Below are 19,295 nucleotides of genomic sequence, written 5' to 3'. Positions count from 1 at the left end.
TGGGTTCGTCACACTCCTTATGTGGCTACTTGCAATGGTATGGACTGAGGAGGAATAGGGACCCCAGGAGCTCCGTAGAGACGGGTTCATTTCTATCATGAGACGTGTGATCTATACAAAACATGTCATCGTCAAATTATACATACGACAGCAACACCGACATTGCCATGATATCCAAAAACGGCTCATTCCACGCCAGCTTCCATATATCAGGCTTCGAGTTCGCTATGATCCCATCCATAATTATGTCATTCGCCCTGGAGTGCTGTCGTCGTTTCCCCGAGTAGCCCCGGCGCCACCCCTTTTCACTACTGAGTCGTTGGCCTAGTTTCTCTCGCCTCTTCCTCAGGCGTCTTCGTCCTCAATTGCAGCGCATGTATCCCTCCCTCTTGCGCCATTTCATCCTTTAGCAAACTATACACCATCCTGTGCCGCGCAGGTTGCGGTTTAGATGCGAACGCGGAGGAAACTATCGTCACACTGGAGCCGGCGCGAAATAGGCAAAATTAGCACAAAAAATTTACCCCCAATCGTTCTCCTGCCGGGAGCATAGAATGGCCTAGCTGTGGGGAAGGGTGTGTACTTGAAATGCGTTTCTTTGGAAGTCACCCCGCGCATCGGAGCGTGGTGAGCGTGTTTGTGTGAGTCGTTGCGGATCGTGAGGGTGGTGGGGAAAAGGGCTGCTTGGATCTGCGGGCGGGTTAGTATTGTCTTGCTATCCGAAATGGTTCTGTCTATGGAATGGTGGGTTTTATCGTACCTTTGCTCGGATTGCGTCTTCCATCGGCGTGTTTGAGGGTGTTGGGGCGGCGGAACCTGCGGGCGGAGCGGACATGCTGCAGACAGAGCGGAGGAGCGACAGACGATGCTGGCGGAGGAGCGAAAGAGGGCGGAGCATTGGAGTTAAGGGTCGTGCGATGGTGGAGGTATTGGAATGGCCGGGACGAGAGCGAGCGGAGAGATGAAGGTTGGTCTTGTTGTTATGCAAGAGCTTCTTTCAACTGTCGCCGGGTGGAGCAGCGGAGGTTCGGCGCTTGACTTGGCAGTGGAATTTTTAGTTTGCGCTTTTCAATGCCGGCGACGAACAGCCCTACGCTTTTCTTATGACATCGCCTCCAATGATAGGGCCTTTTTTTTTTTTTCTTCTTTCGTCTCAAAACCTCAGCAGGTTGGACGTAATATTCAGCATGACTTTATAGCCCGAACCTCTTTCCTTCCGACAACCTACCCTCTACCATGCTGAGCTACCCCGGTCCTCTCGTGGCACGCTGCCGCGAATCGCAATTAAGGTCAATTCTTTATTCCGCGACTTCGATCCGCGTTCCCACTCCCCGAACCCGGCGAGAGCTTTCGACGCTACCGGACCTTCCTCTATTCCGGGCCCTGGCGTCTCACGACCCAAAATCTACCTCGATCGTCCATAGTGTTTCGGGCCGGACTTTCAACTATGGAAACCTCCTCGGGGATACCCTCCGAGCGCAGGAGAAGTTATTGCAGATCGCAGGACGGAATCCCGCGGTGGGAGGCGTGCAAGGACGCCCTGTAGCGTTTCTGGCGGAGAATAGCTATGACTACGTGGGTATTGTTTGCCTTACCGGTTAGCCAAGTGAAAAGGGCACAATGGCTGACGGTTTGATGAAATGGACGGACAGTGACGCTGCTCTCTGTTCTCGCTTTGGATGGAATTGCGCTTCCACTTTCTCCTGCTTTTCCGGTAGGGGAGTTGAGATACATCCTGGACAATTCGCAGGCGGGTATACTGTTGGCGACGGGGAAATACGCTTCAAAAGCGAAGGAGGTTGTTGAAGGCGACTTGGAGAACGTTCCAGTTGTGGAAATTATTGACAAGATAAATGTTGGAGGAGGCACCGTTTCGGAGTTACAGTTCGAGAATCGAAGCCAGAATGGCGGAATGATGCTTTATACGTCGGGGACGACGAACAGGCCGGTACAGTGGATAGCTACGGCCCCTCAAAGATGGTCATCTGAGCTAATTGGATCTTAGAAAGGTGTTCTTCTTCCACAATCCGCGCTCATGGCGCAAACACAATCGCTGGTGGAAGCTTGGGAGTATTCTCCTCGAGACCGGCTGCTTCATCTCCTTCCACTGCATCACATTCACGGCACGGTGAACGCAATCTTGGCGCCGCTTCTTGCTGGATCGTCTATCGAGTTTATGTTTCCCTTTAACCCTACTGCCGTCTGGAACAGATTCGCCGCGTCATTTCTACGATCCCAATGCGGATCCCAAGCCGGCAACACTGCTCCAATAACGTTTTTCACCGCTGTACCCACCATCTATAACCGCCTTCTCTCTACCCATGCCACTCTCCCACCGGAAACCCAGGAGGCTGCCAAAGTCGCCATATCGCCTCGACATCTCCGGCTAAACATCTCCGGTTCGGCAGCCCTGCCTACACCCACAAAATCCGCCTGGACGAACCTCAGCGGCGGCAATATCCTCCTTGAGCGCTACGGGATGACCGAAGTCGGCATGGCACTAAGCTGCAGCTTAGATTTCGCGGACCGCGTAGATGGAAGCGTTGGATGGCCGCTACCGTCCGTGCAAGCCAGGCTAGTTGACACAGACACCAATGAAGTCATCCAGCCAGGAGAAGAAATCGATCAAGACGGTCGCCTGAGGGTAGGCGAAATCCAGCTCCGTGGCCCGACAATATTTAAAGAATACTGGCGAAATGAGAAAGCCACGAGTGAGGAATTCGTCCCCGATCCTGACGGAAAGGGGCAATGGTTTAAAACCGGAGACGTGGCTATCAGGCGGGCTGTCCAGGGATCTGGCAAGAGTTCCCGGTCCTGGGCTCGCGGGCCAATGTACTTCATCCAAGGGCGGAAGAGTGTGGATATCATCAAGACCGGAGGAGAGAAAGTTAGCGCTTTGGAAGTTGAAAGGGAGCTACTTTCTCTGTAAGAAGTTCCTACCCATGTCTTAACAGACCTCAAGCTTTTTATTGTTCCCTCAGTCCTCGATACCTTAAGGAAGCTATTGCTAACCGCAATCTAGACCTCAAATCGCCGAGGCTGCCGTTGTTGGCCTTCCGTCTGAACAATGGGGTCAGAAGGTTGCTGCCATCCTTGTCCTCAATCCCACCTCTTCGTTATTCAGCGGCGCAAATGGCGGCAAGAAAGAGAAAAAGTTCAGCGCTCTCGATATGCGCCGCGCGCTGAAAGATAAGTTGGCTCCGTACAAGATACCACAGGAGATGCGAGTATTGGATGGTGGGTTGCCGCGAAATGCGATGGGGAAAGTCAATAAGAAAGTACTTGTGAAGCAAGTGTTTGGAGACAAGTTGTGATCGTTGGTTGTCCATTGATACTGATAGCCGGGTGCTACCTGCGGTCTCCAAGTTACCAAGTTAGACTGTATATTACTATGATATGGCGCCTGGTAGGCGTTTACATTTTGGAGAGGTTAATAGAGCGAAGACCGACGCATGCCAGAAGACTGGCTTCTCTGTGGAGAAGCCGTTGAAGGACCGCTACGGGACTTGGGAATCTTGAGGAGAAAATTAAAATAGATGAACTATGAGCGGAGTCGGCATATCTGCGAGACCCCAATATTTCGCATCGTTAGATAACATAACTCATCCCTGGGTAAACTCTGTGTCCCGTATGTCATAACGGTAGTCAATGAACAGAAAAAGCATAATGAAGCGCCCAGAAATCAACCCATTCTTTCCAGTTCTCCCCTCGGAATCTTTAAATTTGATATTAATCTCCTTTCAAACCACAAACTTCGCTTTGGCTCTCGTACTTCCCGATTGGGCGCTATCGGTATGGCCAGAAAATTCCAACTGATCTGTGTCTTTCAGTCTCAATACCTCCTTGAATCGTCGTCCAATTGCCTTCAAAATTTCTTGACTTTTCTCAGCGGAACGACCATCAGAACCCGGAATTAACTTGCCAACAGTTCTTGTCCAAAGACCAATACGGTAGAAGCCTTTGCGCACATTCACCACAACACCCATAACTTCATTGTCGCCATCGTTCTCAAGCGTCTCGCCAATAGCGGCAAGTTGAGAGTGGAGCCAGAGTTCATCGATAGGGACACTGCGCTTATCTTTGAACTGAAATGACCATTTGCCGCCATGCTTGTTCTGCTGGTCCTCCCATTCTGGTCGGACGCCCTTCTTGAAAAGGTGGTAATCGGCTTTTAGACCAAGTTCGGAGGTTGGTGTTATGTTGTTCTAATGGGATAATAAGCAATTCCACCCGGAGACATGCGATGGGGTGTTGAAAGACTCACATAGACTCCCCAGAATTCCTCGACAGAGTTAAATGTTACAACCTCCTTCAAAAGATCGTTCCAGTTATCACCCTAACGAGAATGAAAAGAGCAAAATCAGCTGTTATCCACAAGTAATCAAAAGCTTTCGAGGATTCAACTCATACCTTGCCACTTGGTGGTTTGGTGAACCAGAGTGTCCACTCATTCATAAGGGGGTGCTTCACATTGAAATTATTTGGGTCGTGGAAAACTGTGATCTCTTCATCCTTCTTAATCTCAGATTCGACTCCATTTGGAGGGATGTTCTCATCTGCTACAGGAGCAACAACATTTCCTGCGACTGCGGCAGCCATCCTCTCAGTCTGTGTGTGTGTTCCTTTGGGTCGGTAATATGGAGAAGAACTAGGTATATCGATGCGCGGATGGAGTAGAAACTCCTAGAATACGTTAAGCAAGTCTCGGAGAGTGAATCAGGGTTGATAGCGACAGTGCTGTATTAATAGTGGAGAGGAAGCGTAGGAAGGCTCGAGGCGAGAGATCCTTGCCACTTCGCAGGTTCGTATTCACTAGGGAAAGAGGATTACGAGAAAGTTAGGCGGAATATTGGGGGGATCTCTGCTCCAGGCAGGAGGTCGGCTAGTAATGAGAATTTTCGCGTTTTCTTTGAGTCTTGAACAGCTCGGGGTCAGCAAGCGAAATGATTTTTTTTCCTCCAAAGCGGGAGGTCTGGAGCCGGTGAGATAGCTCAGCTTAACTAATCCTATGTTTGCCATGTTTGCTATGAATCTGCTTAGTAATCAAAGAGAATCCGGGGAGAGAGGTTGGAGGCAACAAAAGTCATATTCTGAAAAAAATGTCTATTATTAATACAAATTACTCGCGTGTGCCGTGGAGGAAGCAATCTATGTCTATGAAGGATGTTGAGCAGTATACCCCGTTTTCTACCGGGGCGTCGTGGCTTTGGTGTCTATGAATCTATGCCGAATGTGTCTTCGATCAAGGGGTGGTGGGAGAAATGATATTGGAGTCCGTACTTCGGATGTTCTTAGAGTGTCTGCGGCTGTTTCTTGTTATTGATGAGGCTGAGGACGCAATTCCATCCTGTTCGAGAGTTAGACTGAGGCCCTTGACGCATAGCTCTGGACTTGAACTCACCCAAGCTTACAACGTTGACAACCAGTACTCGATGTTCGAGTGGTACGAGTGCAAAGTTTACCCCTTGCACCCACGGCCACAGCATCAGGTTCGCTTTGTATGCTGGCAGGAAGCTGGTTCGTAGCTTCTCGACGGGGTCATTGCCCTCCAATACGGACATCGAAGACAGGAAAGCGAAGAGGTGTGTCGGAGTGAACAGGAGCTGGTCGCTGCACACTCTGGCAACCAACGTGAGTGTGCGGCTCTTGAGAGCTACATTTCGTACAAGGAATTTGTACCAAGTCACGGCTGCAGGGCCAAAGATGGCTGTTAAAGGAAGCAATTAGGCTCTGAGGATTGTCTGAGAGGCAAAAGATCGCGCGTACCACCACCGTAGAGCACCATCCGACCTGTTCGGGCATAGTTATGATTTTCAATGCCGACTCGGTCGACAAGTTGCTGTGCTAGGACGTCTCCGGCTCCGAAAAGTACCTGTATCAATCACAGGGATGAAGTTAGAAATATAGGAACATTCTTTATGATCGCCATCTTATGTGCATAACACAGACTCACCGCGCTTCCAACGGCCTGCGTGAGCAATGGACTTCGGGCTAATCGAGCTTGATACCTGGGGGGAGCAAAGTTAGGACGTATGCCGGGGTGTACCTGGGAAGAATGCAGCTTACCAGCGCAGCATCTTTGATTGAATTTGTCTTTAGAGAGATTGATGCTGAGAATGGAAATTCTCAATTAAGCCATTGTTTCCAGGTCAGGGGACTTTAATGGCGCAGAAGGCTAGACCGTCTCTGGGCTGGGTGAGTCCAAGATGCTCAAGTGACCGTTTCGCGTCTGGCGTGTATCACGCCGATCGTTCCCACTTTGCGAAGAAGCGGCGATTATCGACACGCTCCTTTAACCGTATCACCACTCAAACTTTCCTATATTCGGATGCTTTTAGGGCTTAGGGTTTGATACCAGGGCTTTCCAGTCACCCTCGCTTAGCCTAGACTTACGTAATGCACCACTACTCCCCCAAACTGCGCATCGCTAAAGAAAGGCGGGCAATTTTCGAACTGAAGGTCGAAACGACGACAAGCTCCAACCCAGCCGACAACAACCACGCCCCTTTCCTTTCGACCTCCTCGTCCCTCTCCTACCCACCAATCCGCATAATCGAATATGGCTGACGCTCCCCGTGGAGGTGCCCGTGGAGGCTTTGGTTCGCGCGGCGACCGTGGCCGTGGCCGTGGACGCCGTGGACGTCGTGGACCCAAGAGCGAGGAGAAGGAATGGCAACCAGTCACTAAGCTCGGCCGTCTCGTCAAGGCCGGAAAGATCACCAGCATGGAACAGATCTATCTGCACAGCTTGCCAATCAAGGAATACCAGATTGTTGATTTCTTCTTGCCCAAGCTGAAGGATGAGGTTATGAAGGTACATACACCGATCTATACTTCCCGAGTTCGCGACCGATGATGTGCGACCTATGCGAACTCGATACTGTGGGAGGAATTGTAATATTGGGAGGTGATGCAGGGAGCCACGTTGAATCGATGCTAATCTATATGCTTTGATATAGATCAAACCCGTCCAGAAACAGACCCGTGCCGGTCAGCGAACCCGCTTCAAGGCTATCGTCGTCATTGGAGACTCCGAAGGCCACGTCGGTCTCGGTATCAAAACATCCAAGGAAGTCGCAACTGCTATCCGCGCCGCTATCATCATCGCCAAGCTCAGCGTCCTTCCTGTCCGCAGAGGTTACTGGGGTTCCAACCTCGGTGACCCACACTCGCTGCCAACCAAGGAGAGCGGAAAGTGTGGTTCCGTCACTGTTCGAGTACGTCTGATTTGCGATTGCGATTAATGTGGCTATTGAATATTCGGTATACTAACGTATATAACCAGTTGATCCCTGCTCCGCGTGGTACTGGTCTCGTCGCGTCCCCCGCCGTCAAGCGTCTGCTCCAGTTGGCTGGTGTCCAGGACATTTACACATCTTCCTCCGGATCTACCAAGACCCTTGAGAACACATTGAAGGCTACCTTCGTCGCTGTGGCCAACACATACGGTTTCTTGACCCCCAACTTGTGGAAGGAGACCAAGTTGATCAGAAGCCCGCTTGAAGAATTCGGCGATGTCCTCAGAGAGGGAAAGAGATACTAAAAAGATGTTTATTTTAATTCTGTCTCTTTTTCTGCCGTTTTTTCTTTCTAGCTAGGTCGAAAGGAGTCTTATGCGAATGTGAAACGATTCCAATTTGAGATGATTTTGAAAACCGGTGCTGGGAAAACCCAGTCATGTTGGTTATGAGTATCGCTGCATCGGATGCAGGTGGCTCATTCTTTTCGGTTGACAGCACCGTATAACCAGGTGAAAACTTAGAGAATCATTGAAAAAAGAAACCCGTTTATCGACCAATTTGCACAGTCCCGCCTTTCTCAGCCCACGATAGCTCTTAGGCTTTTGATGTGAGCACATAGGATGTTTAAACAGTTGCTGAAAGCCCGTGATCGATTGGTTTTTGCCAGTGGTAATGTTATGCCCTTGAGACGTGAAGATCGCCGGCTAGATTTCAATACCAGGAATACGCACAGAGTCAAGATGGGAAGAATGATCCTCTTAAATAATGCCTGCAACACTCCGTGTGGCGCCAGTAGAATCTTTATGTAGTATCTCGTATTCTGTGTTTCAAAAGGGGCACAAAGCCCCATTTCCCCTACGTGAGGCAGAGTCTTGAACCCGGTTCGCAGATCCGGGGGACTGACGTGCAGGGTTACCATAGGCGTTCGTAAACTGCAATGTAATCATCCCCATTTGTCCAAATCCCCGCGTATTTGAGGGGCGGCCCGCCCGACGCGTTTTTGTAAGCTGTAACCCTGGATGGCAAGCTCAACATTGGGGGAGGACTTGGGGGCGAAAAATTCATTCCGGCTGAAGACCTCCTCTCCGCGAATTTGACAAACACCGAACACTGTCCTTCGAGAAGTCCAATTTAGTTGCACGGCATACTTATTTTTAGTGGAGGGACCGGGCTTTCAAACCGACCGCATTCAAAACAAACCGACGTACAGGGTAGAGGCTGCAAGGGGCGCAGTTTGCAGAAAGGAAAAATACTACCACAAAGAAGGGATTGTCCCAACAGCTAACAATCAAGCTCAACCCTTGCTAGGGGAGCTCTCATATATTGTAGACAATGTACCGAGCTTCCTCGACCCTTTCCGATTCATGATACTGTTGCTGTTTCCTGTAGGATTTCTCAGAACTCCTACCTTGATTCACTCGAACAGTCTGGCCGCACAAAAAAAAAAAAAAAAAAAAAAAAAAAAGGGATATCCTGAAGAATGAACATAAAGACAAAAGAATTGTTGCAGAGCCCATGACTCGCACAGCTTTGAGAAGGCCTCTTTCTTGATACCCAACCTGATTGAAGGGACATTCCACCAGTTCTGCCTGGTTCTCTCAGTAAATAACACAAGTTTTCTGGCAACTTTCTCCCTAGCAACACAGCTGTTATCTTCGTCCTTCATGGAATACTATCATCACAGAAACCCTCTTCTCTTTCCTTCTCGGCGACGACATCATTTCTTGCAAACCACACACCAGAATCTGGTATAGTGTGAGCCAAACAGGCCAAACGCAAGCTGACGCCGAGAGCTGGATCATAAAGATGTCTTGCTATGGAAACAAAGCATCTTTTCTCCAGTGCTCCAAGGCACTGGACAGTGATGACGAGATAGCGAACACCTCTGAGAAACAGCAGGGTGAGTTCAACCAGAAAACAACACACAATCACAGAAGTGTGATCCAGAGAATTCTGCTACATGTGCGGATGAGCTCACATGGGGAATAGCGCTATTCAGGAGACCGTATACTCCTCTTCCTAGTCGACCAGCCTCGTCAGCAACTTCTGCCTCGATTCCAGACGCGTTACGTCGGAGCGTTTTCAAGAAACGTCCCCTCAGTATGAGTGACAGCCGTTTCTCTCTGCGCTTCAATAGTGCAGAGATCAGTCGCATCTTCGACTTTGGGCGAAACACACGCAATCGCGCCGCGTCTATTGGTGGTAGTGGATATGGCCTGTTGCAGCAGTCTTCGAGCAATCAAGCAGCAAACAACAGCAGCGAAATATTTCGAGATGACGCGTGCTACGCTGATGGATCAGCTAAACCGATCATGTCTTTCCGTGGAGGCACTGCATGGCGCCATTTGGACACGGAGCGTGAGCAGCTTAGCCTCGATTTATTCTGGTCCACTAGAAAGGAGAATCCGTTTCGTCCTGACATCATGCCGGTGGAAGAGCTCGCACCACTTTCTAACTTTCGCTCCCTGCGCAGCCTCAAGTTGACTGGCATGCTCCGGTCATATCAACGCCATATCTGGCAGACCGTTTGGCTCAATCCAGGTTTGGAGGACTTGCACTTAGAGATGGCACTTGAGCCGTGCATCCGGCACACGTTCTGCGGAAGCTGGCCAAAGATTAGAGGGAAATGGTTTCCACGAACTGCGGTTACAGTTCGTGGCCTTTACTAGTAAGTGAAAAGATGAAGAAAATGCCAGCAGATGATTTGGCAATCTGCTGTGGTGTATAGCGTAAAGGCCTAACTATTATTTTACAATTGATAGTGGCAAGGATGGTCGAGGTGAATTGAAGAGACGCGTGGGGTTTGGAGAATACCTCGACAAGCATGCAATTGGAAACGCAAGGGAAGCCGCCGCAGCTCTGGGTGCCGTTCCTGACAAGCTGTCGGTGGTCAAACTGACGCTGATGGGCTTTGTGGTCGACTCTGACCCGTTCTTCCTTTGGTTCAACCAACACCGCCTTCGCAGCATCGATTTCAAGGACCACTGCGTTGATGCCGGGTTCGCTCTTCCTGTCAGGATGAGCGAACACGTCATCGTTTCCTGGCCTCGAGACGACAACATCCCAGAAGCAATGTGGGCAAGACAAGTCCGGCCTGGGGAAATTAAGCTCATCGACTTGGGCTCAAGAAAGACAAAAGCGACTAAGAACAGTGACAACAAAGGAGGGAACAAGGGCAAGCATACGGCCCCTGCAGACGACCCATGCGAGGGGGCTGCACCGAAACCAACCCACAACCCCAGCACGCTGAGAAAGAAGAGTCTCAACCAGCTCAACGACGCGGAGACATCTTCTTCTACCGCTCCATCGACTACCCGCCGGGTGGGCGCGCTGCTGAATATTGGAGGTCGTCGCTTTACCCGGAAGAAGAAATAAGCCGTCGCCGCTATGGGTCTGCTGACTCAGCCATCCCCTTTTCTTCAAGCTTCGGCGCTTTCGTTCTCGACTTTTCTCAACCTTACTTTCTTTGCTTCTCTCTTCACTTCAGATTGTGGATGTTTGTCTAGTTATTTTAATGCCGGGAGCCATTGATCCTTATGGACATCAACGCTCCCCGCAGCCAATTATGCCTGTACATTAACTACTGATGCTAGAGAGTGGATCTTCCCAAGAAGGAATTTCACCTGGCTCAGTTAATAATACTGCAAATTTATCATTGATAATTGCCTCCCTTTTTCACCTTTACTCGCACACTACTAGAAAGCTATATAGGCTCATCCTCATCCTCACTCTAGCTCCTTCATCCCTGCAAGCTTCACTTTTTTCTCAAGGCTTTCGTGCGCTTTGGGGTTCAATCAGGCCGGCCTCCATCAGGATTTCATCACAAGAAACATACCAGCCCTCCATGACCATCATGATATCCCTTGGCATATTCCATACTACAAGGAGATACGTAGAAAGCCTCTATAATACCTTAGCCATACCAGCCACCACTCCAGGGTTTCACCATCAAGGAGCAAAACGGAAACCGGTCTCAATAATCATCAGTATGGATATGTTTCGGGGAAACAGTGTGATTGCCATGATGCCCCATAGCATAATGAGGAAAACAAAGCCCGCTATGTGCACATAACTACTGCGCAGCTATATACCTTTTTTTGAACGGTCGACTTCCTGCTATGACGGCGATGTCTTCCGGTTTCATATAAACTCAAGCAGCTATACCAATGAACAGAAGAAACAACAGACATGCTGATTGTAATCAAGGAGATACAGGGCTGGGAAGATGCCCGCTTGGTATAAACTATCACTCACGTTTTTCCACGTTGGAATTACATCACACCCCAAGCTCAACCATACCATAAGAGAAGCTCCATTGGCCCTCGGAAAGCACGCAAGCGACCCATCTGGGCCCGCATTTCTCTAAGTGCAGTAAAGTATAGGGGAAAGAAAATGGGGCTGAGAATTTTCCAGCTGAAGGTGTCACCAGAAAGTACATCAAGGATCTGGGAGAGGAATGACCAATATGCATTGAATAATCATGTACTTCTTTAATGTCTAAGCTTTTTTGGTGGCAAGGACCACACCGCAAAACACGCTCTTTAATCTCAAGCAATTAGTGCCGATGGCCAATGGAAATAGAGTGGTCTTGGGTGAGATGATATCAGGCTTGCTATTGATCATAAGCATGCTAACATGGCATGTAAACGATTTGGAGATATTATGCAGCTCACAAGAAGATAATAGGGAATGGAATGCACTACCTAGATTTCCCGAACTTCTGTGTAGAATGTTCCCGGGAAGAGTGTAAAGATATGGTTAACGATGGTATTAGTTATCCATGTTCAACTACGATCTATCCTCGGTCGTACGTTGCCCTAAGACGGTCACCATTTTCATGGGTTTTTCGTCTCCGTGGACTTATTGAGGGCCCACAGCGGCTGACCTTTGACGGTTTGACTTGCTTCTGTAGGCTTGATACGCACTATCGAATGGTTTCTTCAAAACAAAAGCGTTGAAGACCTAGGGTAGAAAGCTTAGGAACTCCATGTTAACTTACAAACACATTAAGGGTTCAACAGCATTCGGCAGGGATAGGGATGATGGAGAATGTTTAGTTGATAGAACTCATGTTGAGGGTGGAGAGTATTTTGAATATTCTGAAGGAATATGTGAAGGGAAGAGGTTCATGCCAAGCATTCACTGAGGTCCAATGTTCAAGTGCAGATTAGTTATGTTGAGGGACAACAGCAGAAGAGAAAAGCTGAAGGGCACTGAACGAATCGTGACTCTATGCATGTTGATTTCCACCACCCATATTAGCCCCTCCTACGTTGTCTTCACAACTAACAACAACCCAAATATGGATTTCTACAAAAAGCACCATCAAACAGCATATGCAGTAGCAAAACAAAATAAAAATAAAATAAGAACTTTGATCGAGTGTGGCTAGCCACTGCTTCAAGTCACTTTAGCTCTTTTCACCGCACCGGATTAAAGAGACCCGAATGTTGCAAAAGAAATGAAAATTGGGTTGTCGAGCACATCGTCACGAGCTTCATCCGTGGTCCCATCCCTAAAAGAACGCGCGCGGAAAACTTGGAAACGCAACGTGAAGTCGAGGAGAGATGCCTTACTGTTTCGATTTTCGATAGAGTGGGCGTCGTCGTGTGTGTTTTTTTTCGCGAAAGTCACATATATGCATTGCCATGCACTGCAAAATGCCTTAAAACGTCACCTTGGTTCGCGATTTCGAGAAAAAAGGGGGGAAATGAACATCCTATCCTTGGGGATGTCCGAGGAAATCGGATCGAGATTTCAACATCTGGCGGTTGAGACATCTGTCAAATTTTGTCGTCGTTGACCCCCGCCCTGATGGTATGTGATCGTGGAAGAGTTCTCGATGGTTAAAATAAACATGCCACTTTCCAACAACCCATCATGGTAAGAAAGGTTATCGGAAATCTGCATTGAATCAAGGAACCCAGAGCTTTCCGCGGCCTCGACCGGTACCTCGGAACATGCCACCTCGTGGAGCTCCACGGCGACCAGGACCGCCAGGTCGAGGAAGATGGCCAGGCGGCCCGCGATTAATGCTGTTAGTGGTATTCGGATTGACGATACCTTGCTGCTTCGTGACTCCAAAATTGCGGTTAAAGGAGTCAGGATCGATTGGAACAGAAGGAACTTCAACCTGCGGATCCGAAGCCGAATTGCCTTTGAGCCTGGTGCCCCCATTGACATTGCCGTTTGCAATTCGGTGAATAGCAGGTGAAGCACTGCTGCTGGTTCGCCCACTAGGCCCCATAGCCGCAGTCTTTGCCTGGCCACGTGGCACAAACACAAGGACATCTTCGTCACTTTCGTCATCGTAGGAGAGAAGGGGCTTCGGTTCGGTGGTAGAGTTCTTTTCCAGATACTTGCAATGATTCTTGAATTCCTTTTCTTCATAGATTATAGAAGTTCGGAGCTGCGGAATGGTTTTGACCGTAATACCAAACTTCTGGGCCCAGCTCTGAGTGTGACGGTTATGTGTAACGAGAATGCAACTAGACGTGGCAGTAGCAGCGTCTGGGTGAGCATGGAGTCTCCAAAGAATAGCATTCAAGAGAGGTTTAATGTCTTCCGGAACAATCGGGTTCACGAATACAGGTTCGCTTTCGTCGTCTTCCCCGACCGGATTGTTTTCATTTTCTTGGGATCCTCCGGGCTGACGAGCAGCATATTCCGGACTTGGATGCGAACTGGCGGTCGTTGGAGATGCAGGAGGGCTCGGAGTTCCGGCAGAAAGTGCAGATATAGTATCTACGTTTTTCTTAAAATTCAGCTTGCTAAGTAGCATCTGAGACATCTCGTTGAGATCGTCGATATCCCCGACAATTCTAGGTCCATTGTCCCCGACATGTTTCTGCTCTGGCTCGACGGTAGTCGCGTGAGCTGGGGCAGCAGGGCCCGAGGCGCGATGACCGTCGACAACCTCCTCCTTGAACTCCGGCAAAAGGTATTTCTCCGCTTCTTCCCAAGTATCAAACTGTTCCATTGGCCCTTGGAGCGCAACTTTGGATGCTGGAATACTATGCTTACCGGAAGTGACACGATCGAGGAAACGAACCGATTCGCGGGCATTTGCACCGGTCTGGGATGGAGCCTTTCTAAGGGCGCGAAGACGTTCAAGAGCTACAACATATCAGCCGGAGGATAGTCTTAAAGGAAGCGGCCGAACAAAGGAAAGAGACGTTATAGACACCTACTGTAGAGAGGTACGATGAGGGTGATGGCACCCTGCGAAGTCCATTTTTTGATATCGCCAACACTGGCGGCTAAGGCGGTATCATCCACCACACAATGAAAAACCTTGCGACCGACGGACATGGTGAGACAAGGGAAAGTAGATACGTGCGCGACGGAGAGGTGGGAGTATTCGCCCGCTAAGATTTCCCGAGGACGTAGATGTCAAGCAGAACTATCAAGGAGCCTGTGCGAACGTATGGGCTGCATATCGTTAGATAAACAATAGATCGCCGAAATATATATCATGTGCGTGTATGGGTGTGGGTGTGTAATAATATTTTTTTTTTCTTTTCTTTGCAGAATCGACAGGATATGTTAAAAGTTGACGGAAAGTGACGAAAGATTAAGCACCATCATCCAGGCATACAAGTCATTGGCAAACATCGAAGCGAAGGTTAAGTTTAGTGATGAACTCACAGTAATGGACGGGATCACTGCAGACGGTTGTGTTAAGCATTTTTGGATCTGCGAGTGAAACCGAGCTGGCACACGGCAAGCTGTGGAAGCAAAACCGCAATGGAGAGCGCCAATGAGTGTTCTATCGAGGCGACGGGCGAGGTCTGTGACGGCGAGCAGGATTCAGGCTTTGTTGAGAGGTGTGTAAGTTGGCGCTATGATCTGATTGCTTGAGTCGTTTGGCGGAGGAGGGGAGTGCTGACTAAGCGATGCGTGTTTCGTGCTGGTGAATGGCGGCGGCGATGGAGGAGAGGATCAAGCGGATGATATATGATGCTTAAGGACGCTTCTTTCATTGCAATTTCGTTGCTCTTATAAAGACAAATACGCTCGGAAGTAATACATTGTCCATTGTCGTCACATGTCAAAAAAAAAGCATTCATCGGGAAACAGTCATCAAAGGACAGCTGCTGCAATGTACCGCAAAAAGAGCATCTACCTAACTATGGATATTGGGCCTTTTTCCCTCCAGACGCGAAACATACCACGCGGGAACAGAAGAAAAAAAAGGAGAGGGACAAATAAGGAGGAAAACTATAACGACATTGGTGTTAAAAATGTCTGGCTATTGCTCTTTGCGAATCAATCCATTGGACTCGGAAACCCGAGCTGCCCACTCCCTGCTTGCCAGTCAGCAAACGGCCATTCTCAAGATGGGCAAGAGACACTTACGACCAGCTTCCATCATATAGCCGTCGGGATTCCGCATTCCCGTATCCAGCTTCGTGCAGCGCAAGGTCGATGACTGCCGCCGTCACTCCCGAACCACAGCTCGAAATGATAGACCTCGAGGGATCAACTCCCTTTGACTCGAGCACCTTGCGCAATTCCGCCTCCGGCAACAGAGTCTTCGTCTCAGGGTCCAGCAGCTCCACGAAAGGCACGTTTACAGAACCCGGCATATGCCCAGAAGACAACTCCGGGCGAGGTTCAGGGCTTTTTCCCGCCCAGCGACCGGCGGGCCGGGCGTCAAGGACCTGCACGCTGTCTGCGCCCTCCTTTCCGTAATCCTCGCCAATCTGTTTCATCTCTGCAAAGTCAACCACCATCTCCGGATTGTAAGCATCCACCTGGTAGTTAGATCTCTCCTCCTGGGTAATTTCACCGGACTCCGTAGGATACCCATCACGAACCCACAACCTAAAATTGTTGAGAATGCGAACATTGGGATGCCCAAAGTATCTCAACGTCCAGCCTACCCGTGGTGCACTCATCAAGCCCAGTTCCTCTGTGTCGTAGACCACAACCTCGTCGTCGCGGCGAATACCCAGTGACTGCATTGCCTCCGCGAATCGCTCCTTTGTCGGTAACATATGGGGATACGGCGAGTTAGGATCCTTGACGTCGTCTATGTCAAAGTATCGCGCCTGGGGGATCCGCTTCTTCTTGAACGACTCGATCCCGGTGCGGCCTTCTGGGTCGTTCGGCATGAACCACGCGGCACACAGGGGGATCACCCGGGGCGAAGTGGAGATTTTGGTTCGCGCATTCTTCTTCAGACCATCGTTCAATTCCTTAGGCGTGACGAGGTAGGATGACGGAATGGAGGTGGAGCGATGTTGGTGTCTCGCGTGGAGGAGCGGGCTGGCGACGGCGGCGGCGGAGGACCTAAGGTGCGGAAAGGCGCCTTGTGAGAAAATAACAGGTCGAAGAGCCACACAAGCCATTGTTGGGAGGGAATTGGGGGCCCTTTGATCTTTGGATCTTGGCCGATTCTTACATCACGAAGAAGAGGAGAGAAGAGGAGAAGTAATGTATGGGAGTACTACTCTGTTGACTATGGCTGGTTTATTCAGCAGGGAGTTTGCGTGCACGCGCGGGGGTTTTCTGGTGGGAAGACACGATGCTGCTGGTGCAACTCTGTTTGGTCGTCTCTCTTCTCACAACTATTCACCGTCGCTGGTAGAACCCTATTGATCCTTGCGTCTCTGAATGGAAATCATGAGGACAGGTGATCATGGCATCATAGACTACCCTGATCAAACGGCCAGAGTCAACTCTATTTGACGCTGCAGTGTTTTCCCGCCCAAGAGCCAGCAAGGTGTCCATCGCCGACGAGCCATTCAACGCGCAGCAATACGCCGACTAAATTCCCACTAGCCAGCACCGAGCTTGTCCGCAGAAAAGCTTCTTTTCCGACCCTCGCGCCAAGAGATAGTCTGGGATCTGTTTCAGCGAAAAAGCAGTGTTGGACGCTGGAGCTGCCATGAAGGTCACGATCAAGCAATGGAACGCAGTGGCCACATGGCGCTGGAACATACCTGAGGAAGATGTCTGCGGCATCTGTCGAGTGCAGTTCGACGGCACCTGTCCGACCTGCAAGTATCCCGGCGATGATTGCACGCTCCGTAAGTACATACATCTATCCATCCCACTGCCCTTCCGCCGTGGCATTGGCTTTCCTTTTATGTGACCGAAGCTTATCGCATACGAATAACTACAGTGACTGGGAAATGCGGACATTCATTCCATATGGTATATGGTTTCCCCGATGTCCATGTTCTCTGGCGACTAATGAACGGGGTCTAGCACTGTCTCCTGACTTGGATCGGGCAAGAATCCTCTAAGCAGCTCTGCCCCATGTGTAGACAAAGTAAGGAGCTTTTACTCTGCTGATCTGCTTGCGGCTACAGGCTTACTGGCTCTTCTAGAATTTGAGTGGAAGCAGGACGGCGCATGATTCGAGTGCACTGAAGGACGAGTCGAGGTGTTTGCTGAATATTGAACTATGATACCCCGTGCAGATATAACTATCGTTCCATTTGAGCCTTTTTCTTTTTTAACTCTCTCCGTCGCTGGTTTTGTTCGTTCTCGGAATTTACGTAGACTCGTAGCAGCAAATATATGCGAACACAGAGAGCCACTCAGGTTGCGTTCCACTACCATCATCGTCGACAGCAAGCCAGGTATTTATCTACACAACCACCAGATGCTCTTATTCTGGTCATCGGGGGAACAGCGAGTTGAACTTGAAAGCACACCAGCCTGGAGGCAAGTAACCGGAGTCGCAGAGACCGGCAGACATGAGCTCTGCAAAGCAACATGCCGCCTCGCAATCGTCAACGCCCAGGCCAGCAACCACAAACAGCAGACCGTCGGCTGTCAGCAACGAGGTCTCAAACGAAGCCGTAACTAGTTCTCCAGACCAGCAACAAGACCATGGGCAGGAACAGATCCATCAGGAATATGAACCATCTCATTCAGCACAAGATGCGACTCCAACTGCGTTCCGGCCCTTTTTCACTTTGATCGAAGACGCAAACACCTCGAAATTCCACCACCCAACCGTGCACTACGTCTTTTCTGACGATGACACCAGTCTGATCACCGAAGCGGCGCTGCGGTCGCTAGATCAGCAGCAGCGGCCACCGCATCCGCCATCCAAAGGAAGATCAGCCCAGGATCCCTCGGGCAAGGGCAAGAAGAAAGCCGTTGCCGAAGAAATCGAGCTCTCCTCCTCCGCCTCCCACCTATACACCGGAAAGCTCCCACCGCCCATCCCAGAGACGCAAGAGCACATTATAATCCTCGACGTCGAGCCAACAGCTTCCTCCACTGCCATCATGCCCTCCGATCGTCACTCTGCCTCTCACCCCGCCGATCCCGCGCCGACGTCACCTCCCTCCTCCGGCCCCAGTCCCATCCACATCCCGCAGCAGCAGCAGCAGCATCAACAACAACAGCACCAACAGCACCCGTTCCCCCTGCCCTCCCACTACAAGATAACCTCCGCCCACTCCCTCTCTCCCACCTGGCAAGTCCTATCCACCCACCTCAACCCAACCCCGACCTTCGACTCCTCCCTCATTCCCGCTCCCATAACCCAAACAACATCTCCAGACTCCGCACCTTTCCCCGTCATGCTCAGGGTCGAAGGCACAGCTGGCTCACCGGGAATGGTGAACAATAATAATGCTAATGCTGCTGTCGCTGTCGCTGCCGCTGCCACCACCACCGAATCGAGACACCGATCCGCATTGCAGGGTAATTCTTCCGTGGCTACCGGCCAACAGACCCTGGACGAGATGGTAGAGCTGTTTGAAAAGCGGATGGGGGAGCTGAGGAAGGTTGTCGAGGCGAGTGGATACGGTGCGCCGGCACAAGTAGAGCATGAGGGGAGACAAAACGAAGAGTAATGAATCGTCGAGAGCAAGCTGGCCTTCACCGACCCTTGCGCGCTTTTTTCTGGGACTTATTAAGCTACTATATGTGGGCGTCGGGCGCCTAGGATTAACCTCCTTTCCTTCTCGAAGCTGATCGGGATGTAGATTTGGCAGAACTTTCTCACATCTGTTTGAGCCCCGAGCGTTTGAACCTGTCGAGGTGAATAGCTAACTACGTGTAATATAATTAACCGTCTTAGAGCTG

General features: G+C 50.1%; 9 protein-coding genes across 9 annotated transcripts; 4 read left to right on the top strand and 5 right to left on the bottom strand.

Moving 5' to 3' along the window:
* Positions 1 to 72: 72 nt before the first annotated feature.
* CIMG_12090 (BolA domain-containing protein) lies at positions 73 to 991 on the bottom strand. The gene is made up of 3 exons (XM_004445045.1): positions 761 to 991; positions 584 to 690; positions 73 to 480 (listed from the first exon to the last, which is right to left on the bottom strand). The coding sequence occupies exons 1-3, from the start codon at positions 833 to 835 to the stop codon at positions 309 to 311; spliced, it is 354 nt and encodes a 117-aa protein (XP_004445102.1). The 5' UTR covers positions 836 to 991; the 3' UTR covers positions 73 to 308.
* Positions 992 to 1,236: 245 nt separating this feature from the next.
* CIMG_08091 (AMP-binding enzyme) lies at positions 1,237 to 3,561 on the top strand (the record flags this gene model as incomplete). Its single annotated transcript, XM_001240927.2, has 4 exons — positions 1,237 to 1,579; positions 1,653 to 1,948; positions 2,006 to 2,925; positions 3,023 to 3,561. 4 exons carry the CDS (start codon positions 1,237 to 1,239, stop codon positions 3,312 to 3,314), a joined length of 1,851 nt encoding a protein of 616 aa, XP_001240928.2. The 3' UTR covers positions 3,315 to 3,561.
* CIMG_08092 (eukaryotic translation initiation factor 4E-1) lies at positions 3,514 to 4,942 on the bottom strand. Its single transcript, XM_001240928.2, has 3 exons — positions 4,411 to 4,942; positions 4,265 to 4,336; positions 3,514 to 4,205 (listed from the first exon to the last, which is right to left on the bottom strand). Exons 1-3 carry the CDS (start codon positions 4,597 to 4,599, stop codon positions 3,741 to 3,743), a joined length of 726 nt encoding a protein of 241 aa, XP_001240929.1. The 5' UTR covers positions 4,600 to 4,942; the 3' UTR covers positions 3,514 to 3,740.
* Positions 4,943 to 5,069: 127 nt separating this feature from the next.
* Positions 5,070 to 6,220, bottom strand: CIMG_08093 (protein sym1). Its single transcript, XM_001240929.2, has 5 exons — positions 6,067 to 6,220; positions 5,954 to 6,008; positions 5,767 to 5,872; positions 5,402 to 5,707; positions 5,070 to 5,347 (listed from the first exon to the last, which is right to left on the bottom strand). The coding sequence occupies exons 1-5, from the start codon at positions 6,075 to 6,077 to the stop codon at positions 5,292 to 5,294; spliced, it is 534 nt and encodes a 177-aa protein (XP_001240930.1). The 5' UTR covers positions 6,078 to 6,220; the 3' UTR covers positions 5,070 to 5,291.
* A 215-nt stretch (positions 6,221 to 6,435) lies between these two features.
* Positions 6,436 to 8,009, top strand: CIMG_08094 (40S ribosomal protein S2). The gene is made up of 3 exons (XM_001240930.2): positions 6,436 to 6,814; positions 6,960 to 7,217; positions 7,286 to 8,009. Exons 1-3 carry the CDS (start codon positions 6,560 to 6,562, stop codon positions 7,541 to 7,543), a joined length of 771 nt encoding a protein of 256 aa, XP_001240931.1. The 5' UTR covers positions 6,436 to 6,559; the 3' UTR covers positions 7,544 to 8,009.
* A 1,038-nt stretch (positions 8,010 to 9,047) lies between these two features.
* CIMG_08095 (uncharacterized protein) lies at positions 9,048 to 10,616 on the top strand (the record flags this gene model as incomplete). Its single annotated transcript, XM_001240931.2, has 3 exons — positions 9,048 to 9,141; positions 9,189 to 9,909; positions 10,004 to 10,616. 3 exons carry the CDS (start codon positions 9,048 to 9,050, stop codon positions 10,614 to 10,616), a joined length of 1,428 nt encoding a protein of 475 aa, XP_001240932.2.
* Positions 10,617 to 12,180: 1,564 nt separating this feature from the next.
* CIMG_08096 (uncharacterized protein) lies at positions 12,181 to 15,044 on the bottom strand. Its single transcript, XM_001240932.2, has 3 exons — positions 14,889 to 15,044; positions 14,432 to 14,672; positions 12,181 to 14,357 (listed from the first exon to the last, which is right to left on the bottom strand). Exons 2-3 carry the CDS (start codon positions 14,550 to 14,552, stop codon positions 13,156 to 13,158), a joined length of 1,323 nt encoding a protein of 440 aa, XP_001240933.1. The 5' UTR covers positions 14,553 to 14,672; positions 14,889 to 15,044; the 3' UTR covers positions 12,181 to 13,155.
* A 295-nt stretch (positions 15,045 to 15,339) lies between these two features.
* Positions 15,340 to 16,713, bottom strand: CIMG_08097 (thiosulfate sulfurtransferase). The gene is made up of 2 exons (XM_001240933.2): positions 15,600 to 16,713; positions 15,340 to 15,547 (listed from the first exon to the last, which is right to left on the bottom strand). Exons 1-2 carry the CDS (start codon positions 16,592 to 16,594, stop codon positions 15,493 to 15,495), a joined length of 1,050 nt encoding a protein of 349 aa, XP_001240934.2. The 5' UTR covers positions 16,595 to 16,713; the 3' UTR covers positions 15,340 to 15,492.
* Positions 16,714 to 17,133: 420 nt separating this feature from the next.
* On the top strand, positions 17,134 to 19,063 carry CIMG_13269 (anaphase promoting complex subunit 11; the record flags this gene model as incomplete). Its single annotated transcript, XM_004445043.1, has 2 exons — positions 17,134 to 17,275; positions 17,949 to 19,063. 2 exons carry the CDS (start codon positions 17,134 to 17,136, stop codon positions 19,061 to 19,063), a joined length of 1,257 nt encoding a protein of 418 aa, XP_004445100.1.
* Between the last annotated feature and the right edge of the window lie 232 nt (positions 19,064 to 19,295).

This window comes from Coccidioides immitis, assembly GCF_000149335.2.
Source record: "Coccidioides immitis RS genomic scaffold supercont3.3, whole genome shotgun sequence".
NCBI classification, from domain to species: Eukaryota; Fungi; Ascomycota; class Eurotiomycetes; order Onygenales; family Onygenaceae; genus Coccidioides; species Coccidioides immitis.
This window is presented reverse-complemented; position numbering and strand designations above follow the sequence as displayed.